General features: G+C 35.4%; 6 protein-coding genes across 9 annotated transcripts; 3 read left to right on the top strand and 3 right to left on the bottom strand.

The window, feature by feature from the left end:
* The first annotated feature begins 1737 nt into the window (after positions 1-1737).
* Positions 1738-3250, top strand: LOC123216239 (60S ribosomal protein L37a). Its single transcript, XM_044636641.1, has 5 exons — positions 1738-1843; positions 2315-2354; positions 2670-2758; positions 2876-2958; positions 3038-3250. Exons 1-5 carry the CDS (start codon positions 1841-1843, stop codon positions 3099-3101), a joined length of 279 nt encoding a protein of 92 aa, XP_044492576.1. The 5' UTR covers positions 1738-1840; the 3' UTR covers positions 3102-3250.
* A 402-nt stretch (positions 3251-3652) lies between these two features.
* On the bottom strand, positions 3653-6891 carry LOC123216237 (alsin homolog). Of its 2 annotated transcripts, none has more exons than XM_044636636.1 (3): positions 5503-6891; positions 4607-4868; positions 3653-4249 (listed from the first exon to the last, which is right to left on the bottom strand). In XM_044636636.1, exons 1-3 carry the CDS (start codon positions 6537-6539, stop codon positions 4055-4057), a joined length of 1494 nt encoding a protein of 497 aa, XP_044492571.1. In that variant the 5' UTR covers positions 6540-6891; the 3' UTR covers positions 3653-4054. The 2 variants fall into 2 exon arrangements, with proteins under 2 accessions (XP_044492571.1, XP_044492572.1); XM_044636637.1 differs by having other exon boundaries at positions 3653-4231; positions 5503-6883.
* A 615-nt stretch (positions 6892-7506) lies between these two features.
* LOC123216238 (putative casein kinase II subunit beta-4) lies at positions 7507-10845 on the bottom strand. 3 transcript variants are annotated; one of them, XM_044636639.1, is made up of 6 exons: positions 10697-10845; positions 10295-10572; positions 9145-9363; positions 8494-8603; positions 8238-8403; positions 7507-7938 (listed from the first exon to the last, which is right to left on the bottom strand). In XM_044636639.1, the coding sequence occupies exons 2-6, from the start codon at positions 10530-10532 to the stop codon at positions 7808-7810; spliced, it is 864 nt and encodes a 287-aa protein (XP_044492574.1). In that variant the 5' UTR covers positions 10533-10572; positions 10697-10845; the 3' UTR covers positions 7507-7807. The 3 variants fall into 3 exon arrangements, with proteins under 3 accessions (XP_044492574.1, XP_044492575.1, XP_044492573.1); XM_044636640.1 differs by having other exon boundaries at positions 10295-10569; positions 10697-10830; XM_044636638.1 differs by having other exon boundaries at positions 10295-10826.
* Positions 10846-11428: 583 nt separating this feature from the next.
* LOC123216903 (cytochrome P450 714C2-like) lies at positions 11429-13891 on the top strand. The gene is made up of 5 exons (XM_044637562.1): positions 11429-12069; positions 12208-12434; positions 12520-12761; positions 12841-13210; positions 13300-13891. Exons 1-5 carry the CDS (start codon positions 11769-11771, stop codon positions 13723-13725), a joined length of 1566 nt encoding a protein of 521 aa, XP_044493497.1. The 5' UTR covers positions 11429-11768; the 3' UTR covers positions 13726-13891.
* A 326-nt stretch (positions 13892-14217) lies between these two features.
* On the top strand, positions 14218-16455 carry LOC123216902 (cytochrome P450 714C2-like). The gene is made up of 5 exons (XM_044637561.1): positions 14218-14773; positions 14865-15091; positions 15182-15423; positions 15533-15902; positions 15976-16455. The coding sequence occupies exons 1-5, from the start codon at positions 14473-14475 to the stop codon at positions 16408-16410; spliced, it is 1575 nt and encodes a 524-aa protein (XP_044493496.1). The 5' UTR covers positions 14218-14472; the 3' UTR covers positions 16411-16455.
* A 2006-nt stretch (positions 16456-18461) lies between these two features.
* LOC123216904 (cytochrome c oxidase-assembly factor COX23, mitochondrial) lies at positions 18462-20055 on the bottom strand. Its single transcript, XM_044637563.1, has 3 exons — positions 19802-20055; positions 18871-18947; positions 18462-18709 (listed from the first exon to the last, which is right to left on the bottom strand). The coding sequence occupies exons 1-3, from the start codon at positions 19905-19907 to the stop codon at positions 18662-18664; spliced, it is 231 nt and encodes a 76-aa protein (XP_044493498.1). The 5' UTR covers positions 19908-20055; the 3' UTR covers positions 18462-18661.
* Between the last annotated feature and the right edge of the window lie 421 nt (positions 20056-20476).

Genomic DNA, 20476 nt, shown 5'->3' with positions numbered 1-20476 from the left:
GACAGACTGAGTTTCTGTAAGTACTGGTTCTTAATAATTTTAATTTAATAATAATAATATTATTAATTAAATTATACCTACTACATAATGATCCTAACTGTAGAAATGGACTCATGCCGATCTCAAGTCTAGAGTTTTTGTCAAACTAACTCAAGTTCGATTTGATTTGATATAAGTTGATCTTAAGTTCGATTATAATATATATAGTTAAGTTCAACTTAATATTATAGTGAAATTAAAATCGGTTAAAATAATATTGTTTTGATGCATATTAGTCAAAACAATACCATTTTAGTTAATTCAAATTAAACTTTTTATACTCATGAGTTTGAGGAATCAAATATTCCTATACTTGAATTTAATAAAATAATATAACTTAGACTTAAATTTGATCTAAAACTCGATAATACAAAACTCCTTATGCTCAAGCTTACCTATCTTGAGCTTGTTTGAACTTTTCAAATAATTTTAATTTATTATTATTATTATTTATAAGTTTATGCATAGTAAAATTTGTCCATCTTGATTATATTATATAGGGAAAATGACTATTTTCCACATAACTTTTAGGTCATTTTCAAACTTATACCCATGGGAGATGAAAAATCTCTATTCTCACCTATAAGCAAACTTCTGTTAATTTTTTTTGTTAAAGGGAAAGGTAAAATAGTTATTTTACTGTTTATATTAAAAGTTATAAAGTTTATTACTTTTCACCCCCATAGGTTTTAGAAACTAACATTTCACTTTTACCTAAAGTTTTTAAACTTTGAAAAATAACATTTTCACCTCCAAACCTAGGGTTTCCATATTTTTCAAAATGCAACTGCCCCCCGTAACTTTCAAAAATAGTAGTTTCACCCCCATTGTTCAATTTCATATTCCGACGTCATCTTCGGCCGCCTCCTTCTCCTGGTGCGATGGCGGTAGTGCGACGAAGAGGTCTTTATTCGTCACTCCACCCAGACGACGAAGGACAATGCTTCATTGCTCATCGCATCGTCCAGACATGACGACGAAGCGTCGTCCTTTGTCTGTTCTTCCAAGTCTGGATGACGCTTAGTCGTCTAGATCTAGGTGACGAAGGGTCGTCCTTTGTAATCGGAGATGAGAGATCGATGAAATGCGTCGGCCGTTGGTGGTGGTCGGAGAAGGAAGCAAACCTTAGGGACTTTTTAAACTTTGAGGAGGGTTTGAGGTGCTAGTTTTTAAAATCTGGAGGGGGAAAATGGTAAAATTTTAAAGTTTTAAAATTTTTAGGTAAAATGACGATTTTACCCCTATCCCTAACTAAAAATTTGGACTACAGTTTGGTCATGAGTGGAAGTTTGGATTTTTTATCTCCCACAAGTGTGAGTTTGAAATTGGGCTAAAAGTTGGATGGGAAATAGTCCTTTTCCCTATTATATACCAATTAAAATATGTGTCATATGACATTTATAATGAGTATCTATGATAATGTGTTATTATATAATTATTTTTTATTTTATACTTAATTTAAAATTATCTAATCATATAATTATATATTATTATCGGTACCTAAATATATAATCAATATAAGTAATTAAAAATGATTTATAAAATTCATTTTCGGCATATTTCACATGATAATTTGGGCTTTGCAACAATTGGGCCAGGCCCATGCTTCTGCGGGTCACTAGGATTCAAAACTGACAGATACGGGTCGGGTCCTCGGGCAAAAATCTAACCATGGCTTATCTTGTATGCTTGGCAGTATATATATATAGTGCAATAACATTTTTAACCATTTGTGTTGGCTACTTTGTTCGGTTTAGTCAGGTTTTAGGGTTTCTCGTCTGCTTCTCCAAACCCATCCAAAATGGTAAACCTCTCTGTTTCTCACTCTGTGTTATTTTCCTCCAAGCTTCTCGATGTAATTTAGTTTATCCATTTATTTTGCTGAACTTATTAATTATTTATGGTTTTATTTTTAATTGCAGAAAATTAATGAGATCTATAATTTGTTATTGAGTTTTTACGAGTTATGGCAACTCACATCCCTGCCAAGATGTAGCTTGATAATGCTATTAGAATCGACTGTGATATTGAATTAAGGGGAAAAAATGAATATAAGATATATAACATCGAGTGCTATTGATTCTCCGAGCTGGTAGTTATTTTGTGATGGTTTATCTATATTATTCGAAAACGAAAACCCCATTAATTGCTGCTTTGGTTTTTCTTTGATGGTCATTTATATCTATGTTTCTTTGTAATGGCTGGAGTCTTTGTTTACACTATTAGGAAGTTGTAAATTGTATTAATAATATTCTTACTTGAGTTTCTTGTACAGACCAAGAGAACCAAGAAGGCTGGGATTGTTGGGAAGTATGGTAAGTGTTGAACCTAGTTTATGTACCTTTTTAATGTTTGGGATGTCGAGTTAGCTCCGTATCAAAGATATAACAATGGTAAATAAACTACATTGGTTATTTGTACTTCTATTATGAAAATGGCATTATTCAGAGAAATTCGTTTCAGTAACTTCATTTAGAAAGGCCTTTTGTTAAACCCTTTCTGTTCCTTTACTGAATGGTTGATCATTCAAGTTTCTAGCCACGTATAAGCTATGTTGATTTTGTGAAGATTCTTGTATGTTTTTAATGTAACTTTTGGAAATTAGGCATTTTAACATGTTCTCATTTCAGGTACCCGATACGGTGCTAGCTTGCGCAAGCAGATTAAAAAGATGGAAGTCAGTCAGCACAGCAAGTACTTTTGTGAGTTCTGTGGGAAGGTAATACTATCAGTACCATTTGCTCCTACTTCCTCATCTCAAATCAAATTCCGGTTCTTCTTTTGCTTGCTTTCCTACATGGATGTTTTTGATCTGATGAACTCTTATTTTTTGCAGTATGCAGTGAAAAGGAAGGCTGTTGGAATCTGGGGTTGCAAAGACTGCGGCAAGGTTAAGGCAGGAGGTGCTTACACTTTGAAGTAAGAATTTTACCTACATTGATACTAATCTACTTATGTTTACAGGTGCATTAGTTCTAATATTTGTATCTTTGGCCAGCACTGCAAGTGCTGTGACTGTCAGGAGCACCATCCGTAGGCTGCGGGAGCAGACTGAGAGTTAATTTTATTGCTGAATGTTTTTCTTTTGTTATGTCATTGAACTATAATTTTTGGTGCAAGATGTTCTGAACAGAATTGTTACACATGAATATCTGTTTTTGAGTGTTTTTTACTTTGAATCTAGTTAATCAAATTTGGTGGTGTTTGAGAATGTTGCTATTTTCATCACGGGGTGTTTTTCTAGTGTCGGGTGTATGGCATAAGAAATGGTTCTTTGTTATAAGACCTATTAATGTGGATCAGTATTTTAAAACTACATAAGCATAATTCAAGTACGATATCAATTGCAGAATCAGAGGGAATCTGAATCCAATTTGATCGAAACAAATTTTCAGCAGAACCGTTGCCTGTTTAATTTGACTGGTTGAAGATATGTTCAACTGCATGCCTAATGAAGATTTGTCTATGTATGAAATGAATAGATAGTGGGAAAACCACTGAATTAGTGGGATTTTTCAGTTTGGTCATATCGATTAATCATAAGTGCTGGCTTTTATCAAGGAAAGAAGCCAGACCAATATTCTGTTACTTGCTTAGGAGAAGCCAAAATATATCATATAAACATGACTATATTCGATTGTAACGAACCAGAATCAGCAGTTGACTTCACATTTAACAAAAGCTGGGTCGAGGTTGCTCCAGCATTTACATTACATCTAACTTTACAAAAATGTAACAAAGATACAAAAACAAATATGCACTATCCATAGTAACCATTACATCTGCTCTCTCTCCACTCCCTATTCTTGAAGGGACTCAACTGTGTATACATGTTTTAAAAAGGACTGACCAAAATATGATCCTCATGGATTATCTCTATCCTTTACAAGTGACAGTATATGGAAGAACCTTCCATTTACAGCCATTTAAATAAAGATAGACTCTGCAGAGAAGATGTGTCCTATTGCTAACATCTTACCTAATTCTATTAATAATGATGCCGTTCATGAGAGTCTCACACAACTGGAATGGGGACACAGTCATTGTTATTATGATGCATTTGTTTCTGGACAGCCTTAACTGCTGCCACTCTAGCTGCATTTGCTGACCTGTTAGCAGCTGCTACTGCCCTATTAACCCTCTGATCTACCTTGGCCACATCATAAGCTCTTTCTGCTGCTCGCCGTGCTTCCTGATCGTAAAACGATATCTGTTAGAAAGAGCTCTACAATTACATATGATATGCGAAGGTATTCCAGTATAAACTAGTAATGGTAACTCCTGCAATTTTCTTCTAGCCAACCAAAATAATGGTCAGGAAAAAAAAAAAAAACTTCTACTAATATCATTAATGTCTACCTTATACCACATTAAAATGCTAAAAGAAAATGTAAACGCAAAACTGAAGATAATCTCTGGGAGAGATATTCATTTCAATGACAGTAGCACTTCCAGAAATTTAAAATTCACAATTGTTGCCAACAATGTATGCCCTAACACTAGCAGAAACATTGAATAAAATTTAACCTACAAGAAAAAAAATTTTGAGCCATAAAAAGTTAGATACCTGCACTGCATTAAGTACTTTGGAATGATAAACACCAACAGGACATACAGGATGAGTGGTGTTCTGTGTACTTGGAACATCCAGAATTCCATTTTGCCAGTGACCAGATTGGGTTTCCCCATTTCTAAATGTGTACATTCCAAGCCCTTGTCTTCTACCCTCATGCCATGCTCCTTCGTACTGATGCCCATTGGCAAAACGATAGACACCAAATCCATGCATCTTGTCGGCAAAATATTCCCCAGCATATGTGTCCCCATTTCTGAAAAAAGAAAATTACATTGTTGGAACTCAATAACCGATAAAAAAAAAATCAAATAATCTTATGTTATAATATACACAAAACCATCTACAGCTGCACATAACAATATGTATTAATATACAACAATTATCCATCCATAGCTGCAAATAAAAAGAAGCCTCCCAATGCAAAACAGGAGACAACAGTATTATTCCTAATAACATTGGCCATTTGAACAAACATAAGTTCAGTAGGATCATAACATGGAAAATGTAAATGCAAGCTATGATTACTTAACACTCCAGAAAAATGATGACAGCATGATTTATGTAACCAAGTCCCAAAGAATTTAGGAAAGCCTTGATTTAGGAATCATATAGCCATTTCAAATGATACTGGTTAGCTAAAACATCAGAAATCCAGTTATTGCGTATTATTTTGTAGGGCCATCAACTATGTATTTGGAAGTAAACAAGACTCCAAATCTCAGTACAAAGAATCCGCCAATGCAATTCACGGACCAAGAAATCTAACACCTACCATTCAAAGACCAACAAATCTAACACCTAAGAACCCGAAATAGCACAACCAAATCCAAAGACAACAAAAACTACAGCAATTTAAAAATGGCAATAAACAAAAAAGAGAGTTAAACCTGAAATGGTAATGGCCAAGGCCATGCTTGACACCCCACTTAAATTCCCCAACATATCGACTTCCATCCTCACAAGTATGAACTCCACAACCATGACTTTGGCCATTAGACCACTCCCCTCCATAAACATCTCCAGTATAAAATCTGTACACACCGAACCCATGCCTAAGTCCCTGCATATATTGCCCTCTAAAACGGCTGCCTCTGGTCCAAGTCTCAACTCCATACCCATCATACTTTCCGTCAACCCAGTCCCCCTCATATCTCCCACTCAAGTAATAATAATACACTCCACTCCCTGAACATTTCCCTTTGTGATACTCACCTTCATAAACGTCCCCGTTGCTATAAACCTGCACCCAGCACCCAGAATTTACCCTTTTGTCCAATTTGGGGCGCGACCCAATTGACCAAAACACAGGTAAAGGGGGTTTAGTAACTGTAGGAGATGAGGCGAGCTTGATAGGGAAAGAACGCGCTAAGAACAAGCGAATTGAAGGCAATCGAGGGCGTGCGAGGTTTAGAGAGAACAACAAAGCTGCTGAGAAGGCGAAAGCAGATAGAAAATCCAGAAAAAAAGAATGACTAGGATGTGAAACCAAGAAATAAAAAAATGGAAGACTTAATAAAAGGATTAAACGAAGATGAACTCTAAGACGGCGAAGGTGTTTAAAACGGCGAAGGAGACGAAAAACAGCTGATTTGGCAGCAACTGGGAGGGAAATAAAAGCTGGGTTTTGTCGGTGAGAATTGAATTGAGGAGGCCTCAACTGATACAAAGTAGAGGTTTTAGAAATTGACGAAGAATGTTGAGGACGTTTGTAAGGAGAAGGAGAAGGAGAAGAAGGGGTAATAGGGTCCTTTTGAATCAAAATTTGGCGAATCCCTTGAATAGTAGAGGCCGTTGTTTCAGACGCAGATTGATGTTTTTGATGAATATTTGAAGGGAAAACAAATAGCGGTGGAGTAGGGTTAAAATCGGAAGAGACGCCACTGCTTTCTTTTCCGATCTGTACTTCTGATTTCTTCTGATGCATTACATAACCAAACAAACTTAAATCTCTCTCTCGCTTTAGCTTTCGATGGATCAATCAATCAGATTTTCTCTACTTTGAAGAAACACAAATCTGAATTTTTGTATATAAATAGATGGGCTTTAGACTTTAGAGCGGTCTCTGCGTCGAGTTTATGGTAATCAACAATTACTAATTTCAAACCACAGGGCTAACTTCTTCTCTCAACTCTAAACTGGGGTTTTCTTCCTAATATACCCTTGCCTTCTCTTTTTATTTACTTTTCTTGTCATTTTCTTTTATCAAAATGGTTATGGTGTGACAAATTCATAAATTTTCCAAAGAAAAAGAAATTGAACAGGGAGACATCAATCACGTTATGATCTGTTATTTACTACAATAGTATGCGAGAATAGGTTTATCAGATTCTTGAAAACTAACCAATGTTTGGAAACCCGAATAGGCTGACAACTGAATCGTCAATTCTTGAATCAGTTCGTTTGACAACCAAATTGTCAATCCAATTAATCAAACCAGATCGACCAAATGCCCATGATCAATCCAACCGCCAAAGTTCATGCTGATATCAATATGTTATAAAGCAGATAAAATCCATTTGATAAAATATATAGTTTAATCAAACTCCTCTTTGATTAAATATTATTTTAATATTTATTTATTCTATCACCAGCTAGTTAGGCCAATTCCAATTGGTAGTTCAACAAATAGTTAGATCAATAGGACCAATCAAGACATGGACACAGATTCTTTTAAGTTACAGCTTTACTGATACAATAGTGTGTAAGTGAATTATAATCTGGCAAATTTTTAAAGGACAAAACAATTCTATTTCCAGTTTCCATTCTTGGACAGAATGGAGGAGGCAAACGGATTCAACACCCAAAACATTTCAAACAGCTACTGTTAAAGGCCGAGATATAAATGCATACTCGATTCATTTAAAAAATTAAAAAAAAAAAAAAAAAAGGGCTACAATGTAAAGCGCTTCAAACAGTCTTCAAAGCAGTAAACCAAATAAGCTTACAAACGCTCCGTTAAATGCAGGAATAAAATTTAAAGATAGGTTTACTGTACTAGTAGGCCATCTAGCATTTTAAACATTTTTTCACTTTCAGATCAATTGTTACAACTCTCCGAGTTGAACTGCCTCAATTTACCTCACTTAGGGCCTTTCATACTTCAACAGAAGCATCTGATCAATGCGTATATGTTATACCACTGCAGAAGGACAAGAGGGCAACTCAATGCAATTGGACCAAGCAACTCCAGACTCAAGGCTTGTGGAGCTTGAAGCCAAAAACTCTTGGGACATAACTCTGTGTTGCCTTTTGCGGCTTTAAGTGTCCATATGTCATCAGAAAAAGATGAGGAAATGTAGTCCCAAAATATGCACCATCAATATCTTGGTATGTCAAGGAAATTATGCCATGAAAAAAATACGAAATATTAACAAAAGAACATGCTGTGCAAATTAATATGACTTAAAACAGAAAGTTACAATCGTAATCATTGTGGAAACCACACAGACTAAGAAGTGTAGGAATCTTGAAAATGGCACCAGCAAACCAGCTATAATGCGTACCATTAAACTAATAATGTCAACTGAGAACAGGACCCTTAATCATAAGAGCTACATTAGCTCTGCAAAATAATTGTAATCTAACCTCAAAGTTAAAAGCAATCAAAACATTTAAAGGATACTGCCTTGGTACTTTGATCGAGGATAGTATATATCTTCACATTTTGGACAGTATATTTTAACAGTACTTGAACGAGGAATGTCTGATTGACCAACAGGAAGGCACGGTTGTCCACAACAGTAAACTCTAGGGCATCTCCCAAAATCATAGTTTTTGTACTTCTCTAACTGCAAACCAAAGCAGCATTTTAACCAAAAAGAGAGAATATGATTTTAGGAAAAAAGCAACAATAAAGGCAATATGACTCAGAATTTTACCGTTGCAGACATTCCCTTGCTGGTCAATATATATCGGACATGAATGAGACCATACAGCATTTCTGCTGCTGATTCCACCAATTCATTCTGTTCTTCTGTGAACATATCACCTGAAGAGGTCCATCACATGAGAAACAGAAAGTAAGGATTTTAGCAAAAATCAGATACGCTAGAGCCTGGAAGGGAGAAGAGAGAGAGATAACTGTGATAATATAGACACAAAAGAGATTATAAGTTAACACCTTTCATATCCTATATCCAGATCATGAACTACCTCAAATAATCTAATGTCGTTTCAAACTAATGATTATAATATTCACATTACACATAACCATGCACAATTGATTGTGTCTAATTATATAATACTCTAGCAATTTCTGGAGTCAAAGGTACCAAATGAAACTTCAGCAGAGGTCATAAAATGGCTGCAACAGCCAGCAAAATAAAACCAGAACATCAAAAGCACTGATAAAGAGAAATATCTAACACTGCTTGATTTCAATACAAATTTTATAGCGTTATCTTTCTCTTTAACAGAGGGTTATTGATCACAGAAGTAAAATATTATGAAATTACTGGACAAGGACTCTCATATAAAAAATTGAACATTATTTTGACAAAGGACCAGGGGCACAGAAGGTAAATGCTCACCATGAGAAGATTCAACATCCAATATTAGATCAAGAGCATAATCATAGTATGGAACTTGGCTGCTCAGTCCACAGAGATTAAAATCATCTTGGATGTATTCGTCATCAACTTCACAGAAGAATTCATTCCCTCTCAAATTACAAAACCATGAGATCCAAGATGTATCATCTCCATCTGAACCACTAACATCTGATTCTTCACTGTCTGTTTCTGATTCCTCTGCAGTCAATGGAAACAAGCACATGATCAGCTGAAAAGTCAGGCAATCCAAAAGTCTAGGTGAAAAGAATATCACATAGCTTGTGGACCATATCATAAGAATGCATCATAATATGCCGAAGAAGATTAGCAGCAACAGGCTAGCATCAGATTATTATCAGTGATAATACAAGCAGCAGCTACGTAGAGAATGTGAAACACAGAGGCCCAAGTTCCACTAAATGACAGATATGACAAGCATCCAACAGGGTAACCCTGGGAAATTTAAATTATTTCCTCTTCCTTAGAATAGCATTGAAATCACTCCTGTACCGTTCTGAGGTGCAGCATCTAAATTATACCAATTGAATAGTTAATCTAATACCAGAACAAAACAAACGATATCGATGATAAAAAATTTCCTGACGTAAGAATGATGATCCCATTAAATAGCTATCATTAAATGCCAAAGTAATCTTAAGAAGAGAGCCAGTACTGAATCACCATTTTCACCCATTTACATCTTTTAATTAGCTGTAATGGATATCATAGTACCTAATGAGATTTCAGTACATGTTCTTTAAAGGATAATTTTCTTTTCAATCTAACTATGTTTTTCATAAATGTCAGATTACTCTATTGACCATTTATCAAAGTAATCGAAAAGCTCCATTTAAGGGTCTAAAAAGATATGCCACTTGCACTCTTTAAAATACCAAAAAGCTAAATAAACCCCATAAAGCTGTGACTCAGAACCTCAATCAATCTTCTCCTCTAAAACAAAATCAGTAAAATATTCCATACTCCCAGATCCCGCGTACAAAATAAAACATTCGAGCAGATAATGAACGGATGAAAAACACAATATTCAAGTAACCAATCACACTTTAGAAAGGAATTCTTAAAAAAATCCAGAAAAGAAAAGCTCGGGAATGAGTATAAATAAACTAACCATCTGAGCACTTGTTCTTCGCAATCGAAGCAGAGCGAGAATCGCGATGATCGAGCTGCGATTTACCCGTGGAAGTAGAAGGAATGGACAATCTTTCCTTATCCTTAGAACTCAAAGCCCTGGAAGTAGAAGGGGAGGACTTCTCTAAGTGCTTATCCAGAGCATCATTTATACGCTTTCGATCCAAAGATCCGCCAACTAATTCCGATTTCGCCCCACCTCCTCGATCTCTATACATAACTCCCCCAATTCTTTTGCTTTTAATTTTGAAAACCCTACTAAACGTGTTGCTATCAAAGAATTAAACTTCGATAATAAACATAATAAATAATAAACCTAGATTCGTAAACCGAAAATAGGGTTTCTTTTTTATATATAATTATTAAACAGAAGAAACGATACCGTGTAGAAGATGAAGATGACGAAAGGATAAATTTGAAAGAGAGGAGTTGAAAGGTTGAAGAGAAAGAGAGGGAGAGAGACGGAGACAACAAAGGAATGTAAGAGAGATAGGGAGAAACATAACAGGAGCTCCTCTTAGGTCTTTCTGTCTTTCTTGTTTTGTTCTGCTTACTGTTTTTGTCTCTCTCTCTCTCTCTCTGTTTTTTTTTTTTTTTTGACTTTTTTCCATCTGGATTAAAAGGCCCAACACTTAAGTTCCTGGCCCACTGAGAGTAGAGTAACTCACAGTGTTCGAGATCAGTTCAAACATAAAAAACTAGTTTAAGATGGTTAAGTAATTGAGGCTTGAACTTATTTTAAAAACAGTTTAGTTTTAAGTACAATAGGAGTTAAACTTAAAATCGAATATTTGAATTGATTTAAATTTGATATATTTATAAAAATCATCTTAAATTTATTTAAATTTGAATTTAAATCATTCAATTATAGTTATAATTTGAGTTTTAAAAACTCAGATTAAATTTAACGATAACTATTAATGAATAGGACGTATCATTCATTCTTCTATTTTGGGGAGAAGCTTCCACTTTTAAAATTTGAAAACAATAAATTTGTGATTTAGGATAACAAAATTCCGACCTTTCCTAATTTTGTAGCTTCGATAATATTTCTTAGTTCTAATGTTTGGATCAAGAGAATATATAGAATTGCATTTGCGAAAGTACAACTGTATGCCCATTTTCATCAGATAATTTACGAGGTCTGACAATTTCTCAATTCTCACCCAGGCTTTCCAAAGGACAAAGTGTGAAATTTAGCTTTCTCATCCAGCAGCAAAATTCATTTAACACTTACGTGGGTGGGAGACAGGCCATTTTTTCACTCATAACAACACCTCCACCAGAAACAATCACCCCTTCTCTTCCTTACTTTATTCTCCCTAAAAGGCTAATTAATTAATTATTTCATTAATTAATTACCCTGCTGGGTTATTAATTATACTAAACTGATTAGGATTTCCTTGTCACTCGTCTGTTAGAGCGTCTGGTGGAGTTGAGAGAAGAACCTGCAAATGGAAGCAGAGAAAGTGAGGATATTGAAGATGATTATGTCAGTTATAATAAGTGGGTTTGTGGTTTTTGTCTTCCATGTGTACAATATTTTGGTTGTGAAGCCACAAAGACTCAGGTCAAAGCTTCAAAACCAAGGGATCAGAGGCCCATCTCCTTCTCTTCTTTTGGGGAATATCTCTGAAATGAGAAGAATAGTTCAACATCAATCTCAAACACAAACTCAATCTACTCAACCTGCTATTTCCCATGACTGCCCCTCCACCGTCTTCGCATATCTTCAAAAGTGGAGGAATGAATATGGTACTCATCTTTCATCTTGTTCTTCTACTTCAATGATCATCTTTTTGTCAATTATCAACTATAATTTCTTGACAACTGTACAAAGTTTTTTACTTTTACAATAACAGTTTTATTTATGCATTCGTTGGTGACTGACAGGCTCAGTGTTTGTGTATTCAACTGGAAGTATACAGCTAATATGCATAACAGATATAGAAATGACCAAGGAGATTAGTTTATCTACTTCTTTAAGCTTAGGGAAGCCTTCATATCTATCCAGAGATTTTGCCCCTTTAATGGGTCAAGGTATTCTATCCTCAAGTGGCCCTATCTGGGCTCACCAACGGAAGATTATTGCTCCTGAATTATACCTTGATAAAGTTAAGGTACTAATTTTTTCCCACCCCCTGCAGTTGTGGATAAAAGTTCTTTAATATTTGTTATAAATGACATTCCAATTGTGTTTCCAAGGGCATGGTGAAGCTGATGGTAGATGCTACAATTTGTATATTGAAATCGTGGGAGAATAGAATTGAGAATGGTGGAGGCAGTGCTGATATAATAGTTGATGATGATATGAGAATCTTGTCTGCTGATATAATTTCCAGAGCTTGTTTTGGAAGCAATTACTCCAAAGGGGAAGAAATCTTCTCAAAGCTTAGAACTCTCCAAAAAACAATGTCCAAGGTGAGGATTGGGATTCCTGGCTTAAGGTAAATTTAATCTCTTGTCTAAATATATATATTTTCTTTAATTCATTCATATCATGTTAATGAAATATATATATCAAAGGTATTTGCCCACCAAAATCAACACAGAGATATGGAAACTAGAGAAAGAGATTCACTCCATGATATTAGAGGTGGTTAATCAACGTGTTAAGGGTCCATATGAGAAGGATCTTTTGCAAATGATACTTGAGGGTGCTCAAAGTTATGGTGTTGACATTAAAGGAAGCATGCTTTCTCAAGAGAAGTTTATAGTGGATAACTGTAAGAATATTTACTTTGCTGGCCATGAAACCACTGCCATCACAGCTTCTTGGAGCTTGATGTTGTTAGCTGCAAATCCGGATTGGCAAGCTTGTGTTCGTACTGAGGTGCTTCATATATGTAAAGATGGTGCCCTTCCAGATGCTGATATGCTTCGAAATATGAAAACTGTATGTTCATTTATATATCAATTTAGAATCTCCTTAAAAAAATCAAGCTGCCTCCAAATATTGAAGTGTTTGTATTTATATATTTGCAGCTTACCATGGTTATTCAAGAAACATTACGATTGTACCCACCTGCTGTGTTTGTGGTAAGAGAGGCCTTGGAGGATATAAAATTCAAAGAAATCGTAATACCAAAAGGAATGAACATTCAAATTCCCATCCCAATGTTGCAACAAAACACTGAACTCTGGGGGCCTGATGCGCACGAGTTCAATCCTGAAAGATTTGGCAAAGGAATTCTTAAGGCTTGCAAATTTCCACAAGCTTACATTCCTTTTGGAGCAGGGTCGCGCACCTGCGTAGGCCAAAACTTTGCTATGATAGAACTAAAGGTTATACTGTCTCTCATTCTATCAAAGTTTTGCTTTTCGCTCTCTCCAACATACCATCACTCACCTTCCCATAGGTTGGTTCTAGAACCAGAAGATGGAGTTCGACTAATCGTCACACCACTGTGAACAACTTTTAACTGTTTAGTTTCATCTTTCTACTTCTTTATCAGATAAATAAATTGCAACTTTCCCTGATTGGTGAGATGAAATGTGGTGTGGAAATGATTCAAACATTTCAAACATTGGCTGGTTTGCTCAACATATGTGATTCATATTCCAGGATTTTTTATTATTGATCTTTTGGGAATATGCTTTGAACTTGTCTAAAGCAATTTCTGGGCTGCATATCCAATAAATGACATTGTGATAAAGATGGTCGAATTATTAATATTGTTCTTCACAATCACAGACCAAATGACTATTTTCATCAATTATTGAGGACAAAAATAAGGAAAATGACGGTGTGAAATCGAATGTGTTCCCATCATTTAATTTGGAGGGAAAATGTCTAATCAAAAGTCATGATCAACGTGATCTGTCCAATTGTGGTGATGAGTGGCGAGTATGCAGGGCAGAAGAGGGACCGGTTTTAGGCTTGCCAGTTTTATGAGTTCAGTTCTGATCATCAAGATTTTAAAGATTGTATCAAGTAAGAAACAAATAGAAGCGTGTTTAAAAAACGACTTTAACTTATGATAGAATAAAATAACTATTTCAGCTTAAGTTTTCACGTGATAGATCCATAACTCCAGCTCACCACAATCTTCAGGATATATTTTTTTCCTTTACCTGACAAATTTTAAGCAAATTCAATACAAGTGAGAAAGAGTACACAGAGAAGGAGAAGAGGAAGGGGAAGGAGCAAAAAAAAAAATGGGAGTAGGGTTAAGTTTAATGGGTAAGATGATTTTGTCAGTAGTGGTGGGTGGGCTAGTTGGGTTGCTTTTCTATCTGTACAATGTGGTGCTGCTGAAACCAAAGATTTTGAGGTCTAAACTTACAAAGCAAGGGATTAGAGGACCTTCACCTTCTATTCTCTTGGGAAATATTCATGAAATGAAGAAGATCCAACTCCAAGTTTTTTCGGAACAACAAAATAAAGCTGCTCTTTCACTCTCTCATAATTGGCCTTCCATTGTCTTTCCATTTGTTGAGAAGTGGACCAATGAATATGGTAAGCCAAGTCTCTTCTGTATGATTATTTTCCTCTGTTATATTCTATAGGAGATTAGACAATAATTAATAATATTTTTTGGTGGTTGCAGGGCCAATGTTCTTGTATTCAACCGGTAATATGCAGATGCTATGTGTAGCAGATATTGAGATGGTGAAAGAATTGAGTTTGTGCACATCTTTGAGCTTGGGGAAGCCTTCTTATCTAACCAAAGAACGTGGACCAATTCTAGGCCATGGTCTTATTTCGTCTAGTGGCCTTCTCTGGGCTCATCAAAGGAAGATTATTGCCCCCGAGTTCTACCTTGATAAAGTCAAGGTAATTCTCATAAGTTAATTGAATTTTTGTTACATGTTAGGTAGAATTTTACAGAGCTGATAATCACTTTGCAATTAATTGTTTTGAAAGGGTATGGTGAAACTGATGGTGGATTCTACAACATCATTGGTAGGAGTTTGGGAAAAAATAATTGATGCTGAGGGTGGAACTGCAGAAATTACAGTTGATGTGGATTTGAGAAGCTTAGCTGCAGATATAATTTCGAGAGCTTGTTTCGGAAGCAATTACTCTAAAGGTCAAGAAATATTCTCCAGACTCAGATCGTTACAAAAACTCATGTCCAAGGGAATGGTTGGTGTTCCTGGGTTAAGGTAAAATTGCATTCGAGTAGTAACTTCTTTAATATTCAATTGTTCATTTATGATCTGACCAATGACTTATCTACCTCTGCCAATTTGATGTCTCAACAAACTGTTAAAGATATTTACCCACCAGAAGCAATAGAGAGATATGGAAATTAGAGAAAGAGATCAACTCAGTGATACTCAAAGTGGTGAAACTAAGACTTGAGGCTTCCAGTGAAATGGATCTTTTACAGATGATTCTACAAGTTGCCAAAAGTAATAAAGCTGACAATGCTTTAACATCTCAAATCTCTCAAGACAAATTCATAGTGGATAATTGCAAGAGTATATACTTTGCTGGTCATGAAACTAGTGCAATTACAGCATCATGGGTATTGCTTTTATTGGCTGCACATCCTGAATGGCAAGATCGTGCTCGCACTGAGGTGCTCAAAATTTGTAGAAATGGCCTTCCAGATGCTGATATGCTTCCAAGCCTGAAAATTGTAAGTAACTGTATAGGAAGTCACTCATATGTGATTTTTTTTTATGTAAATTAATACTTATATTTGGCGGCAGTTGACAATGGTGATTCAAGAGACATTGCGGCTGTACCCACCAGTGGGATTTATGCCAAGAGAAGCTTTGCAAGATATCAAGTTCAAAGACATTGTAATTCCCAAAGGAATGGGCATACGGATACCAGTTGCTGTGTTACAACAGAGTCCAGATTTATGGGGGCTAGATGCACATCAGTTTAAACCAGAAAGATTTGCCGATGGGATTTCTGCTGCTTGCAAAACTCCACAAGCCTATCTACCCTTTGGAATGGGGCCTCGAATCTGTGCAGGCCAACACTTTGCCATTGCAGAACTGAGGGTGATATTATCTCTCATTTTATCAAAATTTTGGTTCTCAATATCTCCGAAATACTCTCACTCCCCTGTTTATAATTTGATTGTGGAGCCTAAATACGGTGTCAATCTATATGTAAGGAAAGTAGGAAACCTTTAAATTTCGGCGGTGGACAATAAATAAGAGTCTCTAAGTTCGTTATCAGTGGCATACAATTCAACCAAATCACCCTTCAATCAAGCAGCAATAAAAGCAAAAAGGTCATCTTCTTGCATTTGTTATATAATTTGAATAAATGGCTTCGCATAGACAAAAATAAAAAACTAACATGTGTAGGACTGCAGATTAAAAAAATCTTCCAAATCAGAAAATGAATAGTAGCAAAGAGAGCCTCCTTTCTTTATTCTTTTGAAATCTCAGACCTGGGTTTTCATAGGGTCTTTTCATTACCATACTTGAAGAAATGCTATATAAAGAAAGCGAATCGAGACCTCAAAGCATTTGCTGAAACTAGTGATTACCCTGTACCAAAAACTAAAGACTCGGTATTATTTGATTCACTAGAAGAGATTTTGATTGTTGAGCTTGGAGAAATATTCAAAGTCAAGATTATCAATTAAAAATAAATTATGAAAGTTTGTAATGCAAATGCCATGAGTGATGAGAACCTAGACTGCTGTTTAAATGCAGAAATTAGCTTTCAGAGTGGGAACATGCCAATGTCTGACCAATCATAACTTTCAAGTCATCTCCTTCGACTAATAGCCGGAGTCTTTGCAAAAATGCAAATTAGACTTTATGTTACATGCTATAAAATTAAGAGAGAGGGGCAACTGAGCAGGTAAAAGATATGTTAAGTCTGAGGGATTAGAGGATAACTTTATCAGCAATTGTGTTGGGAGAGATAGGGTTATTGTTTCTACACTTGTACAACGTTTTGCTCTTGAAACCAATGAGGTTAAGATCAAGGCTCCCAAAGCAAGGGTTTAAAGGACCTTCTTCTTCATTTCTCTTGGGAAACATCACCCAACAAAAAGCTGCAACTGCAAAATGCCAACACATGTTGGTACCTTGCGTAATTGGCCTTCAACAGTTCTTGCATATCTTGAGATGTATAGACACCAATATGGTATGACTTTCATTCAAATTATTTAATTATTTTCTACTCTAAATATACAAAGAGATGTTGCCTCACTTGTTTTTGTATCGGTGGCAGGACTTGGAAGAGTAAAATTCCAAGTGAAGGTGGAAATGCAGAAATTTGATTGGATAAGGATATACAAAACTTGGCTGCAGATGTAATTTCAAGAGCTCGATTTAGTAGCAGTTACCAAATGCCAACTAATATTCAAGAAGTTCGGATCTCACTTGGAAGTTATGTCCAAGAGTCCTGTTGGAGTTCCTGTTTCAAGGGCAATCTTGAGTACCAGTGACTAACTTCTTATCCTGTTAAAAGGTACTTATCCACCAAAAGCAACAGAAAGATACGGAAATTAGAGAAACAGATTTCATCAGTGATACTACTAGTAGTCAAAAATAGAAGCAACCGTTCTTTCCGTGAGAATGATCTTTTGCAAATGGTACAGAAGGGAGCTCAAAGCTGCAATGACAGCAATGGCGTTCCCTTCAAATAAATCTTGTGACAAGTTCATAGAGGACAACTGCAAGAACAATTAATTTGCTGGAGATGAGACCTCTGCACTCACAGCATCACGAACCTTTTTGTTATTAGCTCTACATCCGGAATGGCAGGAACGTGTCTGTGCAGAGGTGGTCAGAGTTTGTAAAGATGGCAATCCTGATGCTGATATGCTCCAAAGCATTAAATCTGTACGTATAAATCCAAAATGGTTTTTTCAGTTCCTTTCCAAATATTATCTAAAATGATGTTAATGCAATCTGTTGTTCAAAATTTGTGGCAGCTAACAGTGGTAATCCAAGAGACACTGCAATTATACCCTCCAACCGAATTGTATTTAGAGAAGCATTGGATAATATCAAGTTCAAAAACACTATGATTCCAGATGGCAAGGGCATCCAGGTCCCAATTCCAATATTACAACATAACCCAGATCTTTGGGGACTTGATTCTCACGAGTTTAGCCCAGAAAGATTTGCCAATGGAATTAGTGGTGCTTAAAAGATCCCACAGGCTTATATGCAAATTCACTTGAAACACTATGAAAAGAAAACATACACACAACACAGACTTTGCAAGCAATAACAGCACAGGACAAATCATTTGTCATTTCGATACGAATATTTAAACAAATATATTATTAACTCATAGCAGTACAAAAGGGGGCTATAATTTCCAAATTCCTAACAGTGAGTTCATCTCTATAAATCAGCCCTGACCGGATGGATGAGTTTAAACATTTATTGTTATTCTTCTGGGCCATGAGAGAATTCATGAGAATAAGGACCGGTTCCTGTTGCGTTCCAACCGAGCTTCCCTCTGGCACCCACAAACAGGAGAAAGAAATTAAGATTGTAAAAATGCAAGCATGAAGAAACTATTCACTCAAATTTTGTTTATAAAGCTCTTTGATCAGAAAAAATATATGGAAAAACAACATAAACAGGGAAGACAGAGAATCTAAAAAAGTAAAGGAATACCTCCTTCTTCTTGCATTCCTTGTAAACATCAAAATATTCTTGACATTTGCTCTTGTCTGAACTAAACTCTTCAAGACCTGAAAAGCTTATCCTAGGATTAAACTTTTGCCATTTTATTTGTCAAGTTGTAAGAATAAAATTTGATCCCAACATAACTTTTTATGTGCACAACTTTTAAATAAAAAGGCAAAGCCCTGTTAATCATATAACTCAATAAGTAAACACATAATTGAAAACATAATGCCAGTATTGAGCACAAAGACAGTCTCCCTCACATTGACAAAGTAGACCATATGTTCTGGACATGCAACTTGAAGGAATGATTTTCCCTATTTTGTCACTGAGGCAACTTGATAACAGTGTATGTTTCAAATGTGAAAAGAAATAACATTTATGGCAATGGGAGGTGATCATTGATCAGATGGAACTCAACTTGGCAATGGGTAAATGCCATGAGAGAAACCACTATTATCACACAAACATCTAGATCAACAGCCCAACCCATTGTCAAGATATCGTGGCTTTATATACACAGTTCCAAGGTTGGATGCCCCTATAGACCCTTCATCTCTTCCTTGTTGATACTGGATTTGCTTAGAGGTTGTACACTATATTTTTTTTAAACAAGATGGATTGCATGCACTAGCAACACCAGTTTATTGAAATCTTGCTGTTTAACACAAAATTAAAATCCAACACGAAGTCACTGATACATCATCCAAGATCATAAAAAACTGAACTTGAATAAATAAACACGAAATTCCCATTTACTCAAAGCAACGATTGAACATACGGGAAGTTCATTTGTATGCAGTCCCTAATTTTTCTCCTTTAATATTTCCAATATTGCCAATTAAAGTTTACTCCCACAGATTTTATAATGATAAAGAAAAATGCCAAATAAAGGAAAAAATGATCAATTGAAGCTTACATTTGAGAGAGGCGGTGTATTGAGGATAGCATGGAGAATCTGAGATTCTTGCGGCACTAGGGTATGGCGGCGGTTTAGTGGTTGCAGCTGCTTCTCTTGACGACATGCTCTTGCTTGATTGAGTTCCTACCACTTTTTAGGTACTGGATCCGTTCGTATGTACCTTTGGCTTATAACGGCCGGAACCTGGATCCGGAGTTTGCCTGTTGATTTAGGCATCACAATTTATATTACCTCTTCATTTAGGCTTACGCACAAAAATCAAGCCGGTTTGGTTTAAATGAAAAATTGAATGATTTGAGATTGTCCACCAACAGAAATTAAGATTAATTTGAGTTTAAATTAATCCCTAGGTTTAAAACCCAATTTAAATTTATAATTTAAGTTCACATTTACAAAAACAAAGTTTTTTTACGAAATAATAAATAAAGCATCGGTGTTTTGCCTATTTTAAAATGAGTAAATTAGAAAGATGGAAATATTATTTATTATTTATTAAAATTAAATAATTTTTTCTCTTAAATTATTATTAAATATATTTTTATCTTTAGTTTATATTAATTATATAATTAATAATTATAAAAAAATATATGAAAAATTAAATTGATTAGTCTAAACATCACAGTTCTAAGTGAAATTGTCTCAAACATTAAATATTAAGTAAAAATATTCCAT

Source organism: Mangifera indica, chromosome 5, assembly GCF_011075055.1.
Source record: "Mangifera indica cultivar Alphonso chromosome 5, CATAS_Mindica_2.1, whole genome shotgun sequence".
NCBI classification, from domain to species: Eukaryota; Viridiplantae; Streptophyta; class Magnoliopsida; order Sapindales; family Anacardiaceae; genus Mangifera; species Mangifera indica.
Note: the sequence above shows the minus strand (reverse complement) of the source record. Positions and strands in the feature narration are given on the sequence as shown.